The sequence below is a fragment of the Colossoma macropomum genome, unplaced genomic scaffold, assembly GCF_904425465.1.
Source record: "Colossoma macropomum unplaced genomic scaffold, Colossoma_macropomum, whole genome shotgun sequence".
Classification (NCBI taxonomy): Eukaryota; Metazoa; Chordata; class Actinopteri; order Characiformes; family Serrasalmidae; genus Colossoma; species Colossoma macropomum.
This window is the reverse complement of record NW_023494793.1, coordinates 16229595-16253150: the sequence shown is the minus strand read 5'-3', so window position 1 is coordinate 16253150 and position 23556 is coordinate 16229595. Positions and strand designations below refer to the sequence as shown.

The 23556-nt window shown below is 39.7% G+C and overlaps 2 protein-coding genes across 2 annotated transcripts in view; both read left to right on the top strand.

Moving 5' to 3' along the window:
• Window positions 1-7633, top strand: part of LOC118813361 (dedicator of cytokinesis protein 3-like) — a 95930-nt gene extending 88297 nt beyond the window's left edge. Inside the window, exons 50-54 of the mRNA XM_036578650.1 lie at window positions 22-137; window positions 394-478; window positions 2294-2404; window positions 3157-3239; window positions 5366-7633. Of these exons, the coding sequence (XP_036434543.1) occupies window positions 22-137; window positions 394-478; window positions 2294-2404; window positions 3157-3239; window positions 5366-6049 (1079 nt within the window). The 3' untranslated portion in view covers window positions 6050-7633. The remainder of the gene's footprint in view (window positions 1-21; window positions 138-393; window positions 479-2293; window positions 2405-3156; window positions 3240-5365) is intronic.
• Window positions 7634-12066: 4433 nt separating this feature from the next.
• LOC118813360 (dystroglycan-like) lies at window positions 12067-23045 on the top strand. Its single transcript, XM_036578649.1, has 3 exons — window positions 12067-12174; window positions 15827-16245; window positions 19128-23045. Exons 2-3 carry the CDS (start codon window positions 15979-15981, stop codon window positions 21489-21491), a joined length of 2631 nt encoding a protein of 876 aa, XP_036434542.1. The 5' UTR covers window positions 12067-12174; window positions 15827-15978; the 3' UTR covers window positions 21492-23045.
• Window positions 23046-23556: the final 511 nt, after the last annotated feature.

Here is a 23556-nt window from a genome sequence, read left to right as displayed (position 1 = left end):
CTGTCTCTCTTTCTCACTCAGGTTCTCCCTCTCTCTCTGATAAGAACAAGAATAACCGTGAGCTGCTGATGTTGTTACCTCCACATAGGGAGAGACCTAACAATACTGCTTACTATGGCAACACTGAGAATGGACAGGTATTATAGAAATGGCACTCTTTCATTAGAAAGGGATTTTACACTGTTTAGTCAGACTGGATGAAACCACTGCTAAAGTTTAAGCATCTGAATTCTGATATTGCTTCAGGTCAGTAACATGACCAGTAAATGCATCTTTATGAGGTTAGGCCAAATCTAACTGTAAATGAACTGTCCATGTATGTACAGTTATGAACAGTACATTTTCATTATGAGTTTTGGCTATCTTGGAAATGTATGTGTTTCTTATTTGTAGATGAACAACCTTCAGCGTTCTATACTACAGCAGCATAGTCCCTGCAAACCATGTACTGATCCCCACTCAGGCCTCACTGACCGAGGTACACACTCTTTAGTCACCCTTTCTGCACATTTGCATGTGTATGTGTGTGTATTTATGTCCAAGCTGCACACAGGGTTGCCAGGTGTCTGTTTTCGGACCAGACAGTCCAGTTTTGAGTTGCTGTCTGGTTGGTTTTCTCAACCAGCCATTAAAATGGCCAGTCAAGTCTCACACTTAATGCATTTCATCAGCTGAAGAACAGTTCTAGTCCTGTCATCATGCCTTAGTACATAGCATGTCAAATGGATGCACCTTCAACAATGCCATTGCTATTTTGAACATACTATGAAGTACAGTAGTATTTGGATTGAGACACCATCTGCATGTGGGCTCGGGATAAACTCAACCCAACAACTAGGAAACATGTCTGCTCTTGACAAGCACGACATTTACCCCAAAGAAGATGACAAAATCATACAGCTGAAATGTGCGTACTACAGGCAGAGAAAAGCAGCATTTTTTAAAATCCCAAAATGGCAAGCATCCTAAGCTAAAACATACTGCCACAGCAGGTGAGAAAAATGTTATTTTTGAATTTATTTTTAATTATATCTTACCTCTAATGCCTTTATGCCCAGGAGTATACAGTTCGCAGAACACTACCGACAAGGACGATGCAACTTTTTTCATTAACTCCAGTGGCTGACGTTTTATAATTGGCAATAGAAATGTACATCATCTCACTTTTGCAGATCCCCTAGGCACATCTTTCGGATATCTGGAGCCCTAAACTCAAAGTACATTTAAAGAAACTCAGTCCCTCTGCTAAAAAACCTGAAAGCTTGAATAAAGTGATGATGTATATTGGAATGGTTGCTAAGCTGTGATTAGAGAAGAAAATAGAGCAGACATTGAGGAAAGACATGGGGAGCATCTCTATTATGATCAGCCATAACACAATGACAAATTTGAATGTAGTTCATTTTTTGTCTGTTTCACTAATAAATTTCCATCCACAAGTCAAAATAGCTGTTTAGATTCTCATAATTGCCTGTGGGGACACCCTGGTCCTATAAAACCAATGGGATGATCCAGGTTTCCTCCCACAGTCTAAAGACATGCAGTCAGGCGAACTGGAGGTGATAAATCTGGAGACTCGCCCTAGGTGTCTAGGAGTCTGTCTGCCCTGTGATGGACTGGCGACCTGTCCAGGGTGTTTTATGCTTTCTGCCCAATAAACCCAACCCCCACAACCCAGGAGAATAAGCGGCTTAGAAACTGTGTGTGTGTGTGTAATTTAGTTATCAAAAGTAAAATTATAATGTCATTAAAAAAGTACAAAATTATGAAAAGTAAATTGTAAAACTGTAAAAATAATTACTGCATGCTCAAATTTGATTCTTACAAGAGAAAATTATTAAATGTCCCAATTTGATTCTGACATTAGAAGAGAAAGTTATACTTTAACATGTAAGCCCGTGGGACTGTTTAAGGGAAAATGTTTACCATATATAGATATCTGGGCAAATTTCTTTATGAAAATGTGCCTGACCATGAACGAGAAGAGCAGTGTAGATTTTATTGACATTTACATTTGACAAATATAACGTTTTCTATGCATACTGGTGGTTGTTATGGATAGTCTTAAAACATGTTCTATACACACTTTCATAAATTAGGCCCTGTCTCTCATCTCTTTGAATGGGGAAAGACTTAAAAACCCGAATCTGTTGAGCATTCTGTAAGCATGTTGGGCATTTTAAGCTATCCCGTTCATTTTCAACCAGTGCACTGTCCCCTGTCTCTGCATAAACTTTATTCTATTTTACTTTTTCTTATGCAGTGTATGTTTTAATTTCATGTCTTCCCCTAGGATTCCCTACAGCCCCCAGCAGCTGGAGTTTGGATGGAGAAGCAGGGTCATACATGCAAAACCCTAGTATTCTGACAGCACCTTATGGCTCTTCCCGCACCTTTCCACAGGGTAACACACACACAAACCACATATTTTTCTACATAATTTAAACACAGCAGCTGTCCTTTACATTATGTGAATATTTCATGATAAATGGACTAACCGACATGCTCCAAAATCACTGGAAATAATCTCTCTTTACATTAACTTACGTTAAGTTTTTGTCTTCTCCTGTAAAATTACCATTTTGGGGATAACATGTTTTTCTTTGGACAGTGATTATGTACAGAATATGTCCTACACCAGTCGTTTTAGTAGCAGATAGAACTATATTATACATGCCTGCATCTTAAAGACATAGTCCAGAATGTTTCAAACTTATCTATGTCTGCCACATTTATATCACTCCATTGATTACCATGAACAGTAATTTTATTGGTGCAAAACAGGTGCAAAAAGAGGTCAAGTCTAAAGAAACTTACTGCTGTCTTAGGAGTAGAAACAGCTCTAGAACTCATATTCCACACCCCTAGTGCAAAGTGTACTTGGATATTAAATTGGACCTAAATATTATCTCAAAAATACATTCTTAGGCAAAGAAACTCAAACATGAGTCAAAAGTATGAGTCTCTTATTCAGAATGTACAAATTAAGCCAATTAATTCTTAGTGTCACAACTCCCTTTCAGTTAACACAACACAACAAGTGCACACACTCTCTAGATGCTCATACTCTCTAAAACATTCTTGCAGATGCTAACGTTCATATAGACCAACATCCACTGATTTTTGTATATTTTGTACTTCCCCCTGTCTGTCCAGGTCATTTCCTGATGCACTTTGATACATTCCAGCAGCAGATGAATGAGCCTCCGCCAGTTTTGCCTGTGCGCTCACTCAGAAAGGTAAGAAATATCAGCATTAGGGATGTTTATGATTAACATGATTAATTGGTTAACTGTTGAACGACAAATACATAAATGTTCGACCAATGCTTTCGATTAAAAAGTTTATTTAACTTCCAGTAAATAACTGATATTTGAATAAGCTGGTCGCATGAGGGCATAAGAGCACAACTTATTTCAGTAGCCATAATTAGTGATGCACAATTCCTGGGTTTTCTGGAGTCATCTCAGACTTTTGACTCCTCTCAACTTTAATTAGTAGCGCCAGAGCCATTGATAAAGGGATATAGCTGAAATTACACCATCCTACAGGTAGTACAGCACTATCGCAGTTAGAATATATAGCCACATGACACAGTGCTAAGGAACAACTATACTTTTTTATACTTTTTTTATACTTTTTTTATACTTTTTTTTTAAAAGCGGCCACTCCAACCCTGAAACATTTAGAAGTAGAGAAGGTGAAGTAGTATTCAAAAAGTATTGAGTTACTCAATATTATATTATTTAATATGTGATTTTAAAGATTTTATTAATACAGATTATGTTCAGAAAAGCATATAAACTAAAAATAGAACGGAAAGTGTGTCTAAACTGCAGCAGAATGCTTGTACTGAGTGGAGGGGGTGGGGTATGTAATCAATAATCATGATTTTTTAACTAGTAAATACTATGTCAATCATTTGTAGACATCGCCCAGGTCTAGTATGAATATAGCAGTATGCGAAATGTCCCCTATATGAACTTCAAGCTAGCCCCTGTCAGGCCCCTGTTAACTTGGGCTAAGAATATGTGGTAAATGTAAGAATGTAGACTACATTGTCTTACTGTATATCTGTTATGTTAGGCTGTGTTTTTTTCATTCCATAAAGCCTAAAACCTTGTTTTAATTTCTTTTCATAGGTTGTGTCTGTGATTTTTCAGTGATCAATTAATCACTAACTAATAACTCTGTTAACAGTCAAAACAATTTGTCAGAATTCACATTCCTTTCCACTGTAAAGCAGGGCTTCTCTTACTCTGTATATAAGCCACTCTAACCTCTACCAATCTGCCACCTACCTAGCATGAATCAAGCAGTTCATGCTCCCCTGTGCTGAGCTGCATAATGATATTGCACCAACAGTAACTGAAAATGATGCAGTCTCATCTGCTTCTGAGGCACTCTCCATCATTCAGTAGAGTACACTAGTCTCAATAAAGTCATCCTCTGTATTCAGTATATTTGCAGTGTGAAAGTGGGTACACTGAGTTGTGCATGCAACATGCACAAACACAGAAGCTAGTAAAGCCCTGCTTTTTGCCCTGCTAAAAAAAGAAAAATAAGATTTGTGTTTGAAAAATCGGTTCAATTACTTGTCTTCTTGTATTAACCTTGTAGGTAAGAATATTTTTCTTTTACGTACAAAGTTACAAGGTTTTGTTACCACAGGAACGTTGGCGTAATAAAGTGCATGTAATGACGTGTGAACTTCTCTGTGTCTGTTCATGAAACTTTCATATGAAGTAGAAATGAGTGGAGATTTGAGAGCAGATGATGAATCAGCATCAGTTCGTATCAACCTCCAGCCTACCAGTACATTATTTACATGAAGTACACCCTGATTCATGCAGATGTTTCTGTAGGGACCCAATAAAACAACATTCAGCAGCTCCTCAGCCAATGGCTGTGCTTGTAAGCAGAGTTTGAGATTAGGCAGTGAGTACACTGCTCTCCCTACTGACCAGACTTTATTATTAAAGTTTATAAAAATTACAACTGAAAGAATACAATGTGAAAAAATAAACGAAACATCAGTAGAATGAGATGATTATGCAGATGATTATTCTTATTATTGCTGTTATTGATGGTACTGATAATAGTTTTGGTTAGTTAACCACAAACCAAGTGTTTTTCAACTATTATGCTGAAATTTACACACACCTACCAGACATTGATCAAAGTTTAAATTATTAGATAACAAAACTGGGTGAAATTTTACACATTTTGGCCCGTGAATATATAATTTCTGCCATGCAAATTAAATGAGTGGATGAAAAGATTGGAAATTGTTGTATGCATACGTTGACATAAATTTGGCATATTTTGTTTTTCTTCTTTTCTTTCTTCCCCCGTCCCACTCCAGTCTCCTCTGCACCCTATCCCCGGTTCTCCCACCAGTCCTGTGTCAGTTTTGGGCGGCAGCAACTCTACTCTGTCCGGCAGTGCAAGCAGCGGCGTCTCCTCCCTCAGTGAGAGCGTGCACAGTCATGCTGACACACCCAGTCGTCATGACAACCCCCACAGTGACCCCTCCAGTCGTCATGACGGCCCTGTCTCGGGCCACGGCGACACCCCTAGTCGCCACGACAATCCTATAGACGCTGCCCCTGTGCATTACTGGAGCCCTGATGAGCACATAAGCTCGCAGTATCATGTGCACTTCAGTGGAGTGCCTGAGCATGTGCACGAACATGTGCACTACCCATCTGCTCCTGAGCATGGTCAGTATGGCCATGGCCATGGCCACTATGGCACCGCTACAGAACATGGCCTCTACAGTCCAGAAGCTGAATCAACGGAGCCTCAACGGCCTTGTCAGCTTCGCCCAGCGGGTTTCAACCCCATGCAGGACCACCACCACCACCTCCACCACCACGCCTCATTGCGCCGGGCTGGACCACCAGCCGTTCCCCCAAAACCTGGCCAGAGGGAGGAGGAGGGAGGGTTGGGGGTCCACCCAGTGCCCCTCCCTCGCAGAATATTCCCTCCTCACCGTGCGACCTGGGAGCAGGGCATTAGGGAAGAACAAGAGGAGAACGCGGGATGAGGAAGAGGAGAACGCAGGGTGAGAAGGAGAAAAAGAAAGAAGGCAGCAGAAAGGCTGGAGCAGAGACTAAGTTGAGGTCAGAGAACTACAACTGGGACGAAGCATGATCCTGGTCTTATGAGGCTTTGTACAGGTGTCCCATCTGCATAGACTTCGTGAGAACACGTGAGGAACGCCTCTAGACCAGGACCTGCCTCGCATCGCAGATTCTAGAGAAAACAGCACCATGCTTCGGCTTGCAGCACATGCTTACGAATCATACTCTGGTGTCCAAAATGTCTGTGAGCATGGTTTTTTGTTCCCTGCAAAAGAAAAAGCTATATTTTGTGAGTATGGTGAAGAATATAAAATAGACAATCCCTGTAGTCTCCTTGCTTTGTGTGGTCCTCGGTCTTCTAAAGTGGCAAAAAAGGAGGGGCTTTCCCCTTCGAGTGCAATGCTTTGAAAATGGTAACATGCCCCAGTTTGACTGGAAAAATCTTTCTCTCGAACCATGTAGATTTCAAACATTTTGCTTCTCGACAGAATTCTGAAAGTTTCTCTCTGCAGCACTTTACATATTTCATAATCTCGCAAATGTTCAGAAACCAGCCAAAATGGTGTCTTCGTAATGGTGAGAAAGGAGAACTTGTGGCCTCTTGATGGTTAGGTCAAGAAACAGAATTTGTCTCACCTTTCAGGCTACAAATCAGGTACTGCTAGGTTTGCATTGTTGATACTCCTCTGTCTCATGTATGTACCATAGCTCTTTTCTTCCTGAATTCCTTGCAGATAACTTCTGGCTAGTTTAGTGTAGGTGTAAATACTGTATGCTGTCGTACTAGCTACACAAGCACATGGACCTCACGTGAATCACTTCTCATTCAGGAAGCATTTGAATGCGTTGTATTGGTCGTAAGTGATCCAGCTAGTGCTCATTACCTCTAAGAAGGAATAACGTGGCAAACAGGACTGCTGGTTACAATGAATTGTAATCTAGTCAGGTCTGGATTGAACCGTTTGATTGTACTTGTGACTTAACCAGCTTGTAAATGTTTGGCTCATTTAACAAGGATGACGAATACTACTTTTGTTTTATGTTGGAATTATTCTGTTTTACAGTAACCTTAATGAATTTAAACCAAATTCAGGGTTATATTTTCCAAAGTTACTGGGAACATTCCCCTCCATTGCAACCGTAGTAGCAAGACACATGCAGGTGCCAAACCTCAGGTGTATCCGAGCGTTAGATGCTAAGGAGCATGGTGGCTACAGGGGAACCACACCAAAAACCTACAATGCATAATATTACAATGTACATTCAGTCACTGTACATACGTAAGACAGCCTGGTGATACATGCTTTTGAATAATCACATACCCTCAAAGCTGTTGTGTCATTGTTTTATGTACATAACCCAGAAGTGGTATATGAAGATTATTGGAAATTCATGTTTATATTGGGCAAATTACAATAGATTGTGATTGTCTCATTTGTTCTAGACTTGAGATATTAAGTCTGAAGAAAAAAGTCATTTATACTCTTTTCAATGTGCCCTCTTGTACATATTGTGAACGCATGAATAAATGGTGTTATAAATTTTAATTAAGTTCTTTTATTTTTTTAATAAAATATGTACATGGTGATTTGGTTAATTAACTAATCGTTACAGGGGAATAATTGTTAAGATATAAACAAAGCCAGAGAACTGTTCACAAGGGCGGTGATAGGAACCAGAAGCCCGAAGTATTTAACACATCTAAAAGCTACCTCACATAAAGCTACTACACTAAATGATTATAAAAATGCTGCCTGATACCTCAGACATTGTTTTACAACAGTTTTATGATAGAACCTTAAAAATATACTTTTTAGTAAATCCATTCATGATGGAAAGACACATGCAGGGTGTTCTAAAGCAAAAGAGTACCCAAAGAAAACATTGTTTTTGTGTTTATTACTGGTTTACCATTATCAGCAATGCTAAAAACTCAGAAGACATGTAGGTTCACTGGTTAAATAAAATTGCTGTATTTGGATTTCACCTTTAGGCCAATCACAGGTGTAGTGGCCTCTTCTGGTCTGTTAAAAACAACCTGGACAAGGGTAGAGTTTTGTTAGTGTTTTTCAGACCTGTTTCTTGGCTCCTGGACCCAGGTAATCTATTGTCTGTATTCCAGTGCTGAACAAGTATGCATGTGATGAACTACAGCAGCATTTCCCAACCCTGGTCCTGGCTCACCAACCTTCAGCAAACGGACAATGTGGCTGCAGATTTTCATTTCAACCAAGCAGGCGCACGCCCATATAACTATATTGGTCACATCATATCATAAGTGATCAGTTGGCTGAAGACTGAGACCAACTGGTAAAACAAATGGAATCAGGTGTGCTTTTGCTTGGTTGGAATGAAAACGTGCATCAAAAGCAACACTTTGTGGACAAAATTGCTGACCCCTAAGCTAGAAAGCCTCTGGGCCAAAATTTCAGCAATATAAATCCCACAGCATTGTTTGCCCCCTAGTGGCTATCCTTTAAAGTAAGCAGAAAAATAAAACCTGTGGAATCATACAGTCTTAAATGTGTACAGCAATACAGTCCATGCCCAGCTTAAGCCCGATTAAGACACTTTTAAGACACAACTATTCCAATTGGCTAACTTTTAAGGCCCATTTCAGAAAACAGAAAGGCCCATCTCACTTCTGACTTGCAGCATCAGAAAGCTGTACCATTATAAAGGAATCACAGGAGATACTACACACCCTCTATGTTTTAAATTTCTGTACCACATTAAACCACAACATAGGGAAGATCAAGAGATAGTGACATCTATTTCATAGTCTCAGGCAGCACAAACAGTTCTCTGTTGCAGTACATGTTTAGGCTCATTTAGCCTAAACCATTCAGCACATGCAAAACTGTTTTCTGCAGAGTAAGAATACCCTCAAATCATATGCCTATTTTAAGGACACAACAGCACCACTCATCTCTGGCCTCTGCAGGTAAAATATAGCTTGTTAACCTTTGGCACCTATTCAATTGAGCTGTGATGTCATAAAGGTAAAATGGATGAATGGCACCAATTCAATAGTACTACAAGCTAACCTGACTACAGGTCACTAATTATTTAGGGCATCTACATATCGCTGTTGTCAGAAGAAAACCTCCATTTTTGATGTTTTTCAGTTTTTGACATAATTTAAAAATGCCTGTTGCCCTTTACATTGTAGGTAAATTTCATGATGAATGGACTAAAAAAATGACCTAAAATTACTTGCAAAAGAGTCTGAATCCATTGACTTACATTAAAAGTAAAGTAGATTTTTTCCTTCTATAAAGTTATCATTTTGGAGATACGAGGTTTTCTTCCAACAACAGCGATATGATGACTGGCATCATCATATCGCTCATGGTGCTTCATCATGCTGGAAGTAGCCATTAGAAGATGGTAAATTGTGGCCATGAAGGGATGCACATGGTCAGCAACAATACTCAAATAGGCTGTGATGTTAAGTGATGATTGATTGGTATTAACGGGCCCAAAGTGTGCCAAGAAAACATTTCCCACACCATTACACCACCTCCACCAGCCTGGACTGTTGACACAAGGCAGGTGGGTCCATGGATTCATGCTGTTGGTGCCAAACTCTGACCCTATCATCTGTGTGCCTCAGCAGAAATCAAGATTCATCAAACCACTCTTCCACTGTCTAGTTTTAATGAGCTTGTGCACACTGCAGCCTTAGCTTTCTATCCTTGGCTCACAGAAGTGGTCTTCTTCTGTTGTATTTCATCCGCCTCCAGGTTCGACATGCTGTGCATTCCGAGATGCTTTTCTGTTCACCATAAATGTACAGAGGGGTTCTGAGTTACTGTAACCTTTCTGTCAGCTTGAACCAGTCTGGCCATTTTCCATTGACCTCTCTCATCAACAAGGCAATTTCATTTGCAGAACTGACGCTCACTGGATGATTTTTCTTCATTGCACCATTGTGAGCAAACTCTAGGACTGAAAATCTCAGGAGATCAGCAGTTATTGAAATGCTCAACACTCATGCCATGGTCAAAATCACTGAGATCAGTATTTTTTCCCTATTCTGGTGGTTGATGTGAACATCACCTGAAGCTGCTGACTAGTATCAGCATAATTTTATGTACTGCACTGCTGCCACATGATTGGTTGATTAGATGACTGCATGAATGAGCAGGTGTATGAGTGCTTGGTGAGTGCATATTAATTATTTATCATTTAAAAATCTTAAATGGGTAGTTAGATGCTAGCGGATGTCTTTTTTGCACTGGGGCTTTTGAGATAACATAAGACCCCACTGACCACTATTACTTCTCTGCTGAGTCAGACAACCATCAGCTGAGCCTCTGGTCTGTGTTTTAAGTTTCTACCAAAAGTGATTACAGTTCATTATATAAATATTATTTTTCATTGGTAAATTGAACCAAATACTTTTAAAGTAGGGTACACTCACAAGCAGTGGCATGAAGTCCTTACTGGACCCTTGTTTTATCACTACTTAGGCAATTTTATACCTATGACTCCGGAGAAGCTATGATATTCAGTATTCAACCACCAGCCAACATTAGAGCACAGACAGCAACAGACCTTTGAGATTGTGCATCATTTTGTTCTCAGCAGCATCCCTGAATAAGGAATTCTGGGTCTAAGATGTTTTTGCCTATGGGAAAAATGCAAAAATTGCTGGCATCACACTTTGTGGTATTAGTATTCATAATTGCACTATTTTATTCATAATTGGAATATTTTTGTTTATCACAGGGTGCGATAATGCTGGAACATAAATTCCCATAGGAATTATGCCAGTGGTTAAAAGGTTCCAGACAATTTGCATTCAATAGACCTACACAGTTTCAGAAAAGGCAATGTGGTAAGTCTTCTTGAACATTTTAGTTAGGAATTGATTGTTAAATTTCAGCATGGATGTAACATGGACATTTTATGTAGCTAACAGGTTCAAGTGTATGTTGGTCATCTTCTCATATTCCTTTGGGAAACTCATTGCCCTCAATGCCAATTTTGACAGATATTTCTCAAGATTCAACTTAAAGACTCTTTTTGTACCATAAAGTTTTGCACACATGGATGCACCAGAAACATACTACAATATATTGTCACTATGCCAACTAAAACTTTCAAAAGTTTTATCTTTAAAAAAAGAAAAAGCATTCTTAACTTTGAATTGAAGTCAATGGAACAAGATCAGTTAATATTGTAACATATTGCTCAATTCATTATGAAATTTTAATTTAATTTAGTCATCAAGCATTTTGGAAAAAAACAACAACACAAAAACAGGGACAAGGTTTGTTCTGATGGCAATGAAAATAAAATATATTGCAATTTATTCTTTAATATTTTCTTTCTTAAAACTAAATTTGTCAGTGTTCAGCCTCTTTCATCATATTTATTTTGATGTATATGTTTTTACGAATTTAGGTTGGAAAGCTCGTCTGGTTCAAACAACATAGAACTATATTCAATGAATTGTTTTTACATCTATTCACCAGACTTTTTTGTGTCTTCTTTGTTTCTGAGTCTGTTAAAGTTGTAACGTATAGGTTGTTCACACAGATGTGCTCTATACAAAGTTTAAGTTTTCATTTGGAGCAGAGGTGTGTAGGTTGTTTGTATATTAAAAATATTAATCTGTGTCCTGCTCTCCTCTACATTGATTTAGTAAAATGTGGTTGATCTAAAAAAGACATATCTTCTTCACATATTTGCCCTCACATGTGATATTAAAATATTCACCATTATGGCATTCACTCCTCAGTCTTAACGTCAGTCAGCAAATAAAAATGATAAGGGAATATTCTTATATCTAAAAACTGGGCCACACATGTTAACCGCATTTAAACGGACGGGCTTTGTTGTTCTTACTGTGTCTATCAGCTTCCCTGCTATCATTTCCAAAGCCTGGGCACCATTTTCTCAGGACGCTCTTGGAATCCACACGGCCGTGGGCAGGGGCTCGAAGATCGATTGCTCAGGACTGCCGCATCCCTTCTACGAGAGGTTGACATCAATAGTCTTTCTCCAGAGCTCGTCCTTACGGTGAAAATGGGCTATTAAAGGAGAAAACATTTGAAGAAGGAGGTGCAGATAATATGATGTGAGTGTAAACATGGTTTTTGGCATCTTCAGGTCGAGGTGTATTTAACACACGTAACTGAATTTGAGGTTTTTCCCTGTTGGAGCAGGTGCATTTCGATGATGTGATTTTTTATTCGTGTTGACTGTATTGTTCCTTAATAAATATATATATATATATATATATATATATATATATATATATATATGTATATGTTGGACACACCAGGTCGTATTTTGTGCTTCATGGTGGTCCAACGAACGAACCATTTTTAAGTTTAGTGTTTTGCCATTTTAATTCGGAAAGTCCAGACGATGCTCGTCGTTTGCTTGAACAGACGGATGCTGCTGGTGGTGTTGGGCCTCTTGCAGCAGCAGCGGCCCGTACACATAGTCGAGGACGGAGAGAAAAAAAACACGATATAGTGATTTGGATCTGAGAATTTCCGTCCGGTTTTGGGTTTTATTGCGAACCGGGGGTGTGCTCGTTCTTCAGAAGCTGTGGTCTTGAGTTGCTGGGATTACAGCTGCTCGCAAAATAGCAGCTGTACTGACTGAGCGCTGAGCTGTGCTGGTGCTGTGTTGGCCTGGCTGGCCAGGCTCTGTACAGTAAGTTAGCGAGATAACATGCCATAACATTTTATTGACCCTAGTTTAAGGACACATATCCCCTACATTATTTGTATTGTTTGTTGTATTGTTCATTTTAACGTGAAGTGTGTGTCAGTATGTGTCAGTGTGTTGGGGTAATGACTCTAGTTTAAGCCCCCTCTACATACTGTCTTTTACAGTAGGTAGATAGCACACACTAGACTGTGTGTGTATGTATCTGTGTGTGATTGTGTGACCCTAGTTTAAAAAACATTTAAACCCTAAATCTCAAACTATCATATTACTATAAAACATGTAAGTAATACTAGGTATTACTTACAAGTTTTATAGTAGTTACTAAGTAATTTATAGAAATTACCAAGGACTTTATTATGTCTTTATTACAGATAATATTTATATTGTATTGATATCAACAGGTAATTGTTTTAACAAGTCACCAACATAGTAGGCCTACGGATGTTTAGATTTGATCAATATTTCAAACCGATATTTGATATGTGTTTATATGTGCTCCAGAAAAGCAAAATGTTTAAGCAATACTGGGCTAATATGTCAATATGTCTGCTGTTTATTTATTTTACTGCTTACCCTCTACAAGTAAGTTTTACATTTCTGTGTAATGCTAATCCTGCTGGACTGAATCCTATTTTCTATATTTTATTTATGTATCAGCATCAGCAGTTATGTACAGAAAAATATTGTTATCGGCCCAGAATTTCCATATCAGTGCATCCCTAGTTTTTTAAATTCATATTTAATACTTATCATATTTTAAGATTAATAACAATAATAATTTAACATTCAAGGGTTTAAAGCCCCCCCTTGACATGCAACAGATGAACTCCGAGAAATCCTCACTTTGAAATACACAGTTTACAGTGTCAGTATCCAGTGGGCCTAATTTTTAGACTTTCTGTAACGAATACTCCTTCTGTTGTAGTGTTCTTCTGGTTGGTTCAAAGAATATATAAAAAATGTAGACTTTTATATAGGTAGAAAATTAGACACCAGTTTGTGTATATTTAAAGTTTTCCTTTTTGAACCTGCTTGGCTAGCCCTGTTTCCCAAACAACAATGCTGCGATTGGTTTGGAAGGATAGTGACCCTGTAAAGGACTGTGAGAAAGGAGAACTTTTCAGATATAAGATGATCACTTTTGCTAACAGGTGAAGTAATCACAGTTGTGCACACAGCCAAACAGAGATGCTCTGTTCAGTTCTTCAGTGAAATTTGACCTGATCAAGAATTCCCAATGCGAATAGAATAAATTGCATGTGCAGTACAGTGCAGTTTGACAGAAGAATAAACAGTTTCATGGGCAGTGTTAGCATTCCGTGAGTGTTTTTAGAATTTCTGCATTATTTATCATTAAAATGTAAATAGAGTTGGAGTGGTTTGGTGTAAAATGCTCCATTCTGGAAAAACTTACTGAGTCAGATTTGTTCAGAGTGGTGGTGATAGAAACCAGACGTCTAAAGTGTTTAATGCCTCTAAAAGCTACCTCAAATATTTTTTCAAATTTCAAATAGCTTTATGAAATATTATGAAATAGTTAAGAATAGTTTGCCTCCTGGACTATAGAGATTTTTACAATCCTCCATCGTGGAGGGATACCCAAAGAAATGTTTTGTTCAACATTACTCAGAAGACATGTAGGTTCAGTGGTAAGTTTCTTTATAAGAAACAATTTCACATGAAGAGTGAGTTTGTTTACATCTCAACAGTTGGATTATGTAGAGATTTTAAAAAATCAGTGGGATTACCCTTTAAAGGATAGGGGTCCAAAATATTAAAAAACACAGTAAAAGGTGGTTGAATATGTGCCATGTATTCAAATGATAACATTTGCATCATACACACATCATAGATGCGTGAACACAAGAAGAGTGACAATGCACATAATTTCAGGTCCAATTCAAGTTTCAATTCAATTTGCGATATTTCATGTTTGTATTGAGCTCTTTTTATACACTACACAATTGTTTCAGATAAATAATGGGCTCAAATAGAACATTTTCGCCATCATAGCCTTCTAATATATTAAGAATCATACAGTCCTAGAATTTATCGTTGATTTATAAAAACAAGTCAGCTGAGTGTGGGTGCCTCTTTACTCCCCCTCCCTACCCTCTTTACTCTGATGGGCTGCACCTCGATGCCTAGTTTTGATCTTTGACAGTAGTTTCTATGAAAGATGATAAATGAGACGTACAGGAGGGGTGTATCGACGATAGTTTTAAATTTTGATACACTGTTTAAAATTAGATTATGTAATTGTTAGGAAATTGTTAAACACATACTGATGAACATCTGATGTGTTAAGCACAGATATCTATTAGGACTGCATAAGAGGTCTCATTTGCTGAGTTGCACTGTTACAATTGAAATAAAATTGAATGCCCGTTGTGCCCATATGGTAAGTGTTGTGTTTTGAAAACATTGCTTTAATGATTAAAATATTTGGAGGAATTAAGATATTAAGAGGGGACATGCAGCGGAAATATGACGTACGTCAGACTGTATTTACTCAGAGGACTGAACAGCCAATCAGAAACTGATGCAGTAAAGTAAAGAAGACTTGACAATTGTAGGAACAAAATATTTATTCAGTATTCAAAGCTGATACATTTGGTTCTTTTCACTTGCTTCTATAAACCGAGGAAGCGATTATCCACTTATGCAAATTCCTTACAGAACACAGGCAACAGAAATGTCTGCATGCATGCATTGAGTCATGGGATGATGCTTGAGCTGTCACAACTAGCACATAAGATGTAAGAATTGGCCAGCTTAAAATATAACAAAATGATAAAGAATCTCCAACTCTCTGTCTTAGAGAGTGTCTTTTCCACTGTTATTTACCTGATTAAGTTAGAAAAAGGTTTGATAGCTGGATAATGAGACCGCTGGATTAATTTGATAGCTGGATAATGAGAATGTTAGAACAAAGAAAACACTAATCTGTGCTGAATCCTGGCTTTCCAGGTTCAGAGACTTGGAGAACTGTGATCTGTGCTGACCACTGTTTGTTCAATGATAAGCTTCTCCCTCTGCCTCTACAGGACTCCATGGATGTGCAACACCAGGTGCCCCCCAAGCTCTAAAGACTGGATGGCTAACAGAGGAGAGAGACAAGAGAGGAGAGACAGCTGAGTTGGTGGCAAGGAAAAGGAACTGAGACTTCCTTTGGCCTGGTCCTGAGCGAGTCAGAAGGATGAGCCACCAAGTGTTCATAATGCAAAGCATGTGTATGAGTATGTGGGGGCTCTTACTGCTGTGTGCCACAACGTGGGCATCAGAGCCGATAATTGTGGAACTAGAAGCCTCCATGCACTCGACTCTCCTCTCGGACATACATTCATCCTTATCCAGAGTGGCAACAGCACAGTCCTCTGTAGTTACAGACTCTTCGGCAGTGGTGGGCCAGATGTTCTGGATGAAGATCCCGTTGGTGTCAGCAGACTGCCATGGCATAGACATTGTAAGTTCCTGAGTTCCACACTTGCAACACGCAACCTTTTAGCAAGAAGCTGGTGGTCTGAGTGGTTCTGTTAACCATCCATGGCTCTAAACTACAAGAATACAGTGCTTGAGGTGATTATGTGTTCAGTAGGTGGGCAAGATAGCAAGTGTTCTATCTCCACTGTTACTTTACTCAGTGTGCCAATTAATCTTCTAGGTTAGGCAGGCCTGAACAGCATTGTAAAGGCTTTTGAATATTCATTGTTATTTCCAAATGAGTACTCGAATGCTTGTTCTTGAAATAATCCTTAAAAACAATGATATTTATGTTCTATAATTAACTACATTTTAAGTATTTCCTCACTGCAGTTCAAAATATATCCAGTAGGTGGCAACAGTGCTTGTGCGCTTAGTTGCTATGATAGGTTTCACGATTTATGCCTTTTTGTTTAATAAAACTTTCATAAATCACTTCTATCACTTGTATATAATTTATGACCTACTTATATTTTTGTTTTTGAGTCGTTTTTATTCATTTTATTGGGTTATTTTATTTGGCTAGTCTGCCATTTATCATGGAAAGCAGTACTGAGGTTGACACACGGACCAGCTTGAGGTCAGTCATAGCCAGGTTGAGATGAGTCATGTATCGGTCCTCGACCTAAAGAGTCGCTAGCTAGAGTGGCTTAAGGTAACTTCAACTCGGTGCCAGACTTGTCTGCCTGACAGTGACCACAGCGGAAGTGTTCAACACTTCCAGATCTCACTTTGCTTGCTGAATTTACTTGCTTTGCTCTCTTTTATTTCTCTCCTCATGTGCTGATTCCAAACTCTCTCACGACCAACAGCTGATGCTGATTTAGCTTGTTAGCATGTTAGCATGTTTAGCCTGACAGCATCCAATTGCCAATAGTCAGCCCTCAGACCCCAAGTGTCTGGTGTGTGTATTTTGTCTTTGTGGGATAGCTAGTTGCGGAGGTTTTCACGATTTTAACTCTCTTCTCTAAAATTTCTGACACAATGTGTAAGAAAGTCATAACACGTATAATATGTACTTGGCTTAATACTGCTTTGATGTGTTATCTGGGAAATGGTGTGTTTAGTGTGGTGTTTTTGCACATTTGAGAAATGGCAATACCCAGAAAGCATATGAGTGTGCACACAAGTACATAAAACCATAAGTGTGAAATGTGGCACAAGGGCTGTTGTGTTTCTTCTAAATTTGAGTTGAGCTGTGGACATTGAGGTTTTTCCTCATACTAAACAGCACAGGTTTTTCATCTGCTAATATTAATGCTTGCCACAGCCCCTCCCCACACAAATTAAAGTTTATTTAGTTCAGCTAGTTGAGCTAGCATATTTTGCAATTAATAGGCTACACTTTAGATTTTATTTAATTATTTCACAGAGCTCACCAGCAGCCCAGAGGAAGTTATCAACATCAGCGCTAGCTAGCGAGGTTAGTTCCCCTGTATGTTCAGTGGTTGCTGAGGTAAGTGCCATTGCACCTCTGTCTTCAGAGTCAGAATCTCACAGCACCACCATGTACTATTGAGTGAACTGCAGTGCTTCTTCTAGGTTTTTTCAGCAGCGGTGGAAGGCCAGACCCCCCTACCCCCGAGGACCAGACCAAGATCAAAACCAACCCCCATTCATTCAGCACTTTGGCCTCAACTTGGCTCTGATTGTTCACGCAATGTTCATCCACTTCCTGTAACCGTCAATTCAATCTGAAAGCCCTCTGCAGAGTTTTGTAATGGCAACTTCATGAAATTTCATAAAATTATGAAGCATAATTTATAAGTTATATTTATTTAAGTATATATAGCAGAAACAGTGAACTGTGACTATTTTTTGTTGCTTGTGCCATGGCCAGTTATTTGCACTTGCGCTGCCTGCTTTCGTGGGTATTCTTATGGTGCCATGGCTATGCAGAGTGAAATCCCACACAGTCCTGATCAGAGCAGCTTTAACTTTGTTTCCAATCTTATTTTATTTACCATTAGCAGTCAGAAGTCAAATATTCTTCAAATCATATATTTGACTGCCCCTTTAAAATAGGCCATTCCTACTTTCTTGTGACTGCTGGATAGTACTTTTACAGTTACCTAAATAAATTAAGTAAAAAAAAAAAAAGACTAAATGAAAAAAAGAAGTTTAGGCAGGAAAATACCTTTAGAAAGTCACTTATCCATGCCTTAGGATGGATGGACGGACAGATGGATGGATGGATAGATAGATCGATAGATAGATTTTGATTAGCAAGACTAGCAGTTCAAGGCATGTGGCCTTGTGGCAAGCCACACTGTGTTTGAGACAATAATCCCAATTGTTGATCCAGTTTTAAACTCTCAATAACTAGAGATTTACTAAATCTCTGAACACAATTACAACAGGCTAAACATTAAGCCCAACATGAAAGATATTATCAGCTCAACAAAATACAAATGCTGACAAATTTTATTTTTTCAAAAAGTGAGCTGTACATTTGGACATTATGGACATTAAGAATCCCCCTTTCCCAGGGTCAGTACTATTAGATCAGTGTACAATGTAAAGTCATAGAAGTCACATGTAAGTGTTCACTGTGGCAGAACATAATGGGCAATGTTGTTCCCTGGAAAATATGGCAGCATCGTCCTCTATTCTACAAATAATTCTACAGGTTTGCATAAATCAAATGTTCATCTTTCTCCATTCAACAATGCTGCCACATTACAAGAGCTTTGTCCTCCCATATTGTACTGATTTGTAATTGTAGACAATGTGACTGCATTGTCATGACGGGAAATCTTCTGTCCTTTGAGTCAATCAAGGATGTAGAACAGAACTATGTGTTTACTGATTACTGATTTACTGATTTCTTTTTCTCTTTCTCTCCCCCTTTTCCACTCTTTACAGATCTCTGAAGTTGCCAGTGCGCCATTCCCTTCATGGCTATACTGGGACAATGAGCTCTGTCTTCTTCAAGGTTTACCACTAGAGGGGGATAAAGGTCTGTATCGTTTCAGCTTGTCTCCAGCAGGATTGCAAAGTCCTGACGGCAGTATGCAGAGCCACCTGCTTCTCAGAGGAATGAAACTAAGCAGTGCATACACTCATATAAGCCAACCAGAAGTCTTCACGATCACAGTAAACTCTGAAGACCAGCAGGAGATAGAACCCACTCCATTGGCACTGCATACAGAGACTAATGCAACAACAGTGTGCGTCTGTTCAAGTAGCCAGCCAATCACTGGGCTAACAATAATCCTGGATGCCGACCTCACAAAGATGAACTCCAGGGAGCGACTGACACTGCTACAGAAAATGAGTCACTTTGCTAGTGTGCCGCCGGAGCTGATGCGAGTCATGCCTGTTATTAACAACCGTTTTTTTGACATGACTGCTTTCATGGCTGGTCCAGGCAATGCCAAGAAGGTGGTGGAAAATGGTGCGCTGTTATCATGGAAGCTAGGCTGTGCACTTGATCAGAGCAACCTACCTGATATTAGTCAAGTACAGTTGCCAGCCAAGGATGGCACTATGTCAACTCTGCTAGGGTATCCAGTGGTTGGCTGGTACATTGTCAATAAGAAACCACAAGTGGTCAAGCGAATCAGAAGACAGATCCACAACACTCCAACCCCGGTGCCCTCTCAACTACCCCCAACCACTCATCTAGAACCTGCGGAGCGCATTGTGCCAACCCCCTCATCCCCTTTCATTGCTCCCACTACAGATCTATTGGCAAATCCTGCTCGCGGTCCTTTGCCCTTGCCAGTCAAACCTACCATTCGGATCCGTGATCAGGTGGCATACACACCTGTCTTAGGCCACCCGCTGCCCACTCGAGTTTTGGGCAGCACCAGCACTCTCCCCTTGCAACCAACGCTGACCCGTCTTGGTTACGTGGAGCCTACCGCTTTGGTTACTCCGCCAACCACCCGCAGACCAAAGACCTCCACCACAAAAAAGGGCAAGAAACAGAAGACCACACCCATGCCTAGAGAGCCAAAAACAACAGTTAAGCCTTCCAGACGCACCACCCCCTTGACCAACCAGAAACCTCAGCTACATAACCCTATTGATGAAGTGAATGTGTGGGTTGGAACGTACTTTGAAGTAAAGATTCCAGCGGACACATTCTTTGATCAGGAAGATGGAAGCACTGAAAGGTTGCGGCTGTCACTGCGCCAGAGTCACAACCAGGTAGTGGATGAGGGATCTTGGATCCAATTTAATAGCACCAGTCAACTACTATACGGCCTTCCTGATGAGAGCCACGTTGGCCGTCATGAATTCTTCATGATGGCCACAGATAAAGAAGATTCTAGCACCACAGACGCCTTTGAGGTTCATGTTAATCGCTGGCCAATTGATGACCAATCACCAGTTGTGTTTACTGCTCGTTTTCAAGGGGAACCCAAAACATTGACCAGTGACATCCATAAGAAAATTTTATTAAGCAAGAAACTTGCCTCTGCACTGGGTGATCGCAACAGCAGTGCTGTCACTCTAAGAAATATCTCCAGGGGTTCAATTCTGGTGGAGTGGACAAATAGCAGCATGCCTAAGAACCCTTGCCCACGTGAGCAGATTCAGGCAATGTGCCGCAGGATTTCAGATGCTCAGGGTCATCCCACTCCCGTCTTCAACAGTGCCATGGAACCAGAGTTCAAACCCATCAACATCAGTGTTCGTGGTGCCAACAAATGCCAAAGGTTCTCATTTGTGCCACCAGGGGAAATCTCTGTCCCTGTCTCTTCAGCAGAGAGTCCCATTCCAGTGTCAACCTCAGTCACGCCTTCATCTGGCTCTGGCCGGCGTAGCAGCGATGACGTTTACTTACACACAGTTATACCTGCTGTAGTGGTGGCTGCTCTGCTGCTCTCTGCTGGTTTCATTGCCATGGTTTGCTACCGAAAGAAACGGCGTGGAAAATTAACCACAGAGGAACAGGCCACCTTCATTAAAAAAGGTGTCCCTATCATTTTTGCAGATGAGTTGGATGATGCCAAGTCTCCACCTTCCTCCAGCATGCCATTGATCTTGCGTGAGGAGAAGCCTCCTCTGCCTCCTCCTCAGTATCCCAGCTCCGCTTGCGGTGAAGGGTCGCTGCTCAACCACCACATCCTAGAGGAGTACATCTCCCTCAGTGATGATGACCCTAGTGCTCCCCCCTATCAACCTCCCCCTCCTTTTACTGTTCCCATAGAGGGCAAAGGTTCCCGACCTAAAAACATGACAGCCTACAGGTGCCCTCCACCCTATGTGCCCCCCTAGTAAATGACTGGACCTCTCGCAGTGGAGGACAAAAGGACTTTAGTAGACATTTTAAGTGGAAATAAAATAGTGTGAATATGGACTATATAAATTGACTGGCTGCGTGTGTGGACAAAGCCCTTGATTGCAAGGCACGCTGGATTATTGTGACTCTAAATGACTGAGCAGTGGCTCCACGCTCCAGTCCATAAAACACTATACTACTGATCCAAAATCTACAATACTTAGACTGAAATGTCAGTACTTAAATCTCTGACTCATTTGAAATTTCTGAACCAGTTACTATGGAGCAGTAAATGGGGCATACGGGTTCAGAATGACTGAAGCTCATATTCACTAACACTCTTTGGGAATTACTGGCTCTAAAGCACTGAAACAGCTACTGCCACTGAGAGTCACTTAATCAAACTGTAAGCCACTTAGGCAGAGCTACGGAGCAGAGATTTATATGAGGCACCGCTAAGAATACATTTGGTGTCTGTATAGTCTGTGTTTCTGATTTTTTTTATAATGATCTTTTTTAATGTCTTTACTTGCCTGGAAGCAACATTTATATGGAGTATTATGTTTCTATGTCATACGAAACAAAAGCAAACTGCTGGCTATATCTATTTGATCATAGGCAGCCTTATAGGCAGATAGAGACATTTGTTAGTGTAAATGAATCATTCAGCCTAATATAAAATTTGTTTAACCTTTAAATGCATTGCAGATCAAAACCCACCATCAAATTTGACCATCAAACCATTTCAACAATTGTCCTGTGCTCACTGTATAAATCAATCTGCAGATTCAACTGCTGAACACGATGGTGGCCTATGACTACTTGTAATTTGATCTAGATCTGCTTTTTTGTTTGAAAGACTTTTTAAGGCTAGCATGTTTCAGACACACATCACTGAACAGTAGGTAACCAGTGCACTCTGGATAGAAATTGTTTCTGGATATAAATTAGCCCAACATTTTGCTTATAATTAAACCTTCTATGGCTCTAGCGTCAGTGTAAGAGATTTTTCAGTTCCCACCACATTTTGTAAACAGACTGCCCTTGATAATTCTTGGAATCATCACTCACCATCATATTGTTATTATTCTTTAGACAACAAGGACTCCAGTGAAAGCATTGCGTTGCTTCTGACTGCTGTATCAAGTGTTTCCTCCTCTTTGTTGTAATGTGGCATTGCATTGCGTGTTTGTATATAATTGTGTGCCTGCTCCACCCATGGGATCAATAATACTACAGCACTAGAGTAGAACAAAAAAAAGGATTTTATTTTACAAACATTTCCAAGAGATATGACTACTATATTCTGAAAACAGAAATGCAATATTTTACTGAATCTGATCTAACCAGGATGTGTATTAGCCCTTGTGCTGTGAATGTTTTGGAAAGAGTGACGAGCCGAAGGAGATTCGTGTTAGATAAATAATGATTAAAAAAATGACCACATGGAACAACTGAAATAATTCAGTCTAATGTTTTTACTACGTTTTTGATACGTCTGAAATTGTTTATGAAAAATATATTAATAAAGCTGTACTAAAAATTGTTAATGGTGTGAGAATTATGATATGCTATAGTAAAATATCCCAGCGAGTGATATGACATTCAGTAAACTCAGCAGGCCAACATATAATTAAACTGGGCTAGTGTAAAGTTAGAGACTAACCCATAGATAAACCTACATTAATGCCGCATTGTCTGTTGTTCTCTACCAGATGGCAATAGGTATGCACGTCCGCCATGTTGAAGTGGTCAAGAGCTGCTTGTAAACAAATACACGTGTATTGCAAGAAGAGTTCTCATGAAGAAATTGGCCATAATTTCTTATTACTATGGGTGGGGGAAAAATCGATTCTTAGATGCATCGCGATGTGGACGTGGACGATTCTGAATAAATTCACAAATGTCAAAAATTTATTTTTCTAAATTTTTATTTATAACATAATGTTGACAGAACGCAAAAGGAGGAACTTGGAAGTGCATCTCCCGGACAGTGGCAGCACATAACAAAAACACAACTGGATGAGCGAGAAATCCGACCGGCACCCTCTGTATTAAAAG

What these genes read in the sequence shown, in the direction of transcription:
- LOC118813360 (XM_036578649.1), top strand. Translation starts at nt 15,979, where the DNA reads ATGAGCCACCAAGTGTTCATAATGCAAAGCATGTGTATGAGTATGTGG. An exon ending in ACTGCCATGGCATAGACATT is followed by an intron (nt 16,246 to 19,127) that starts GTAAGTTCCTGA and finishes CACTCTTTACAG; the next exon opens with ATCTCTGAAGTTGCCAGTGC.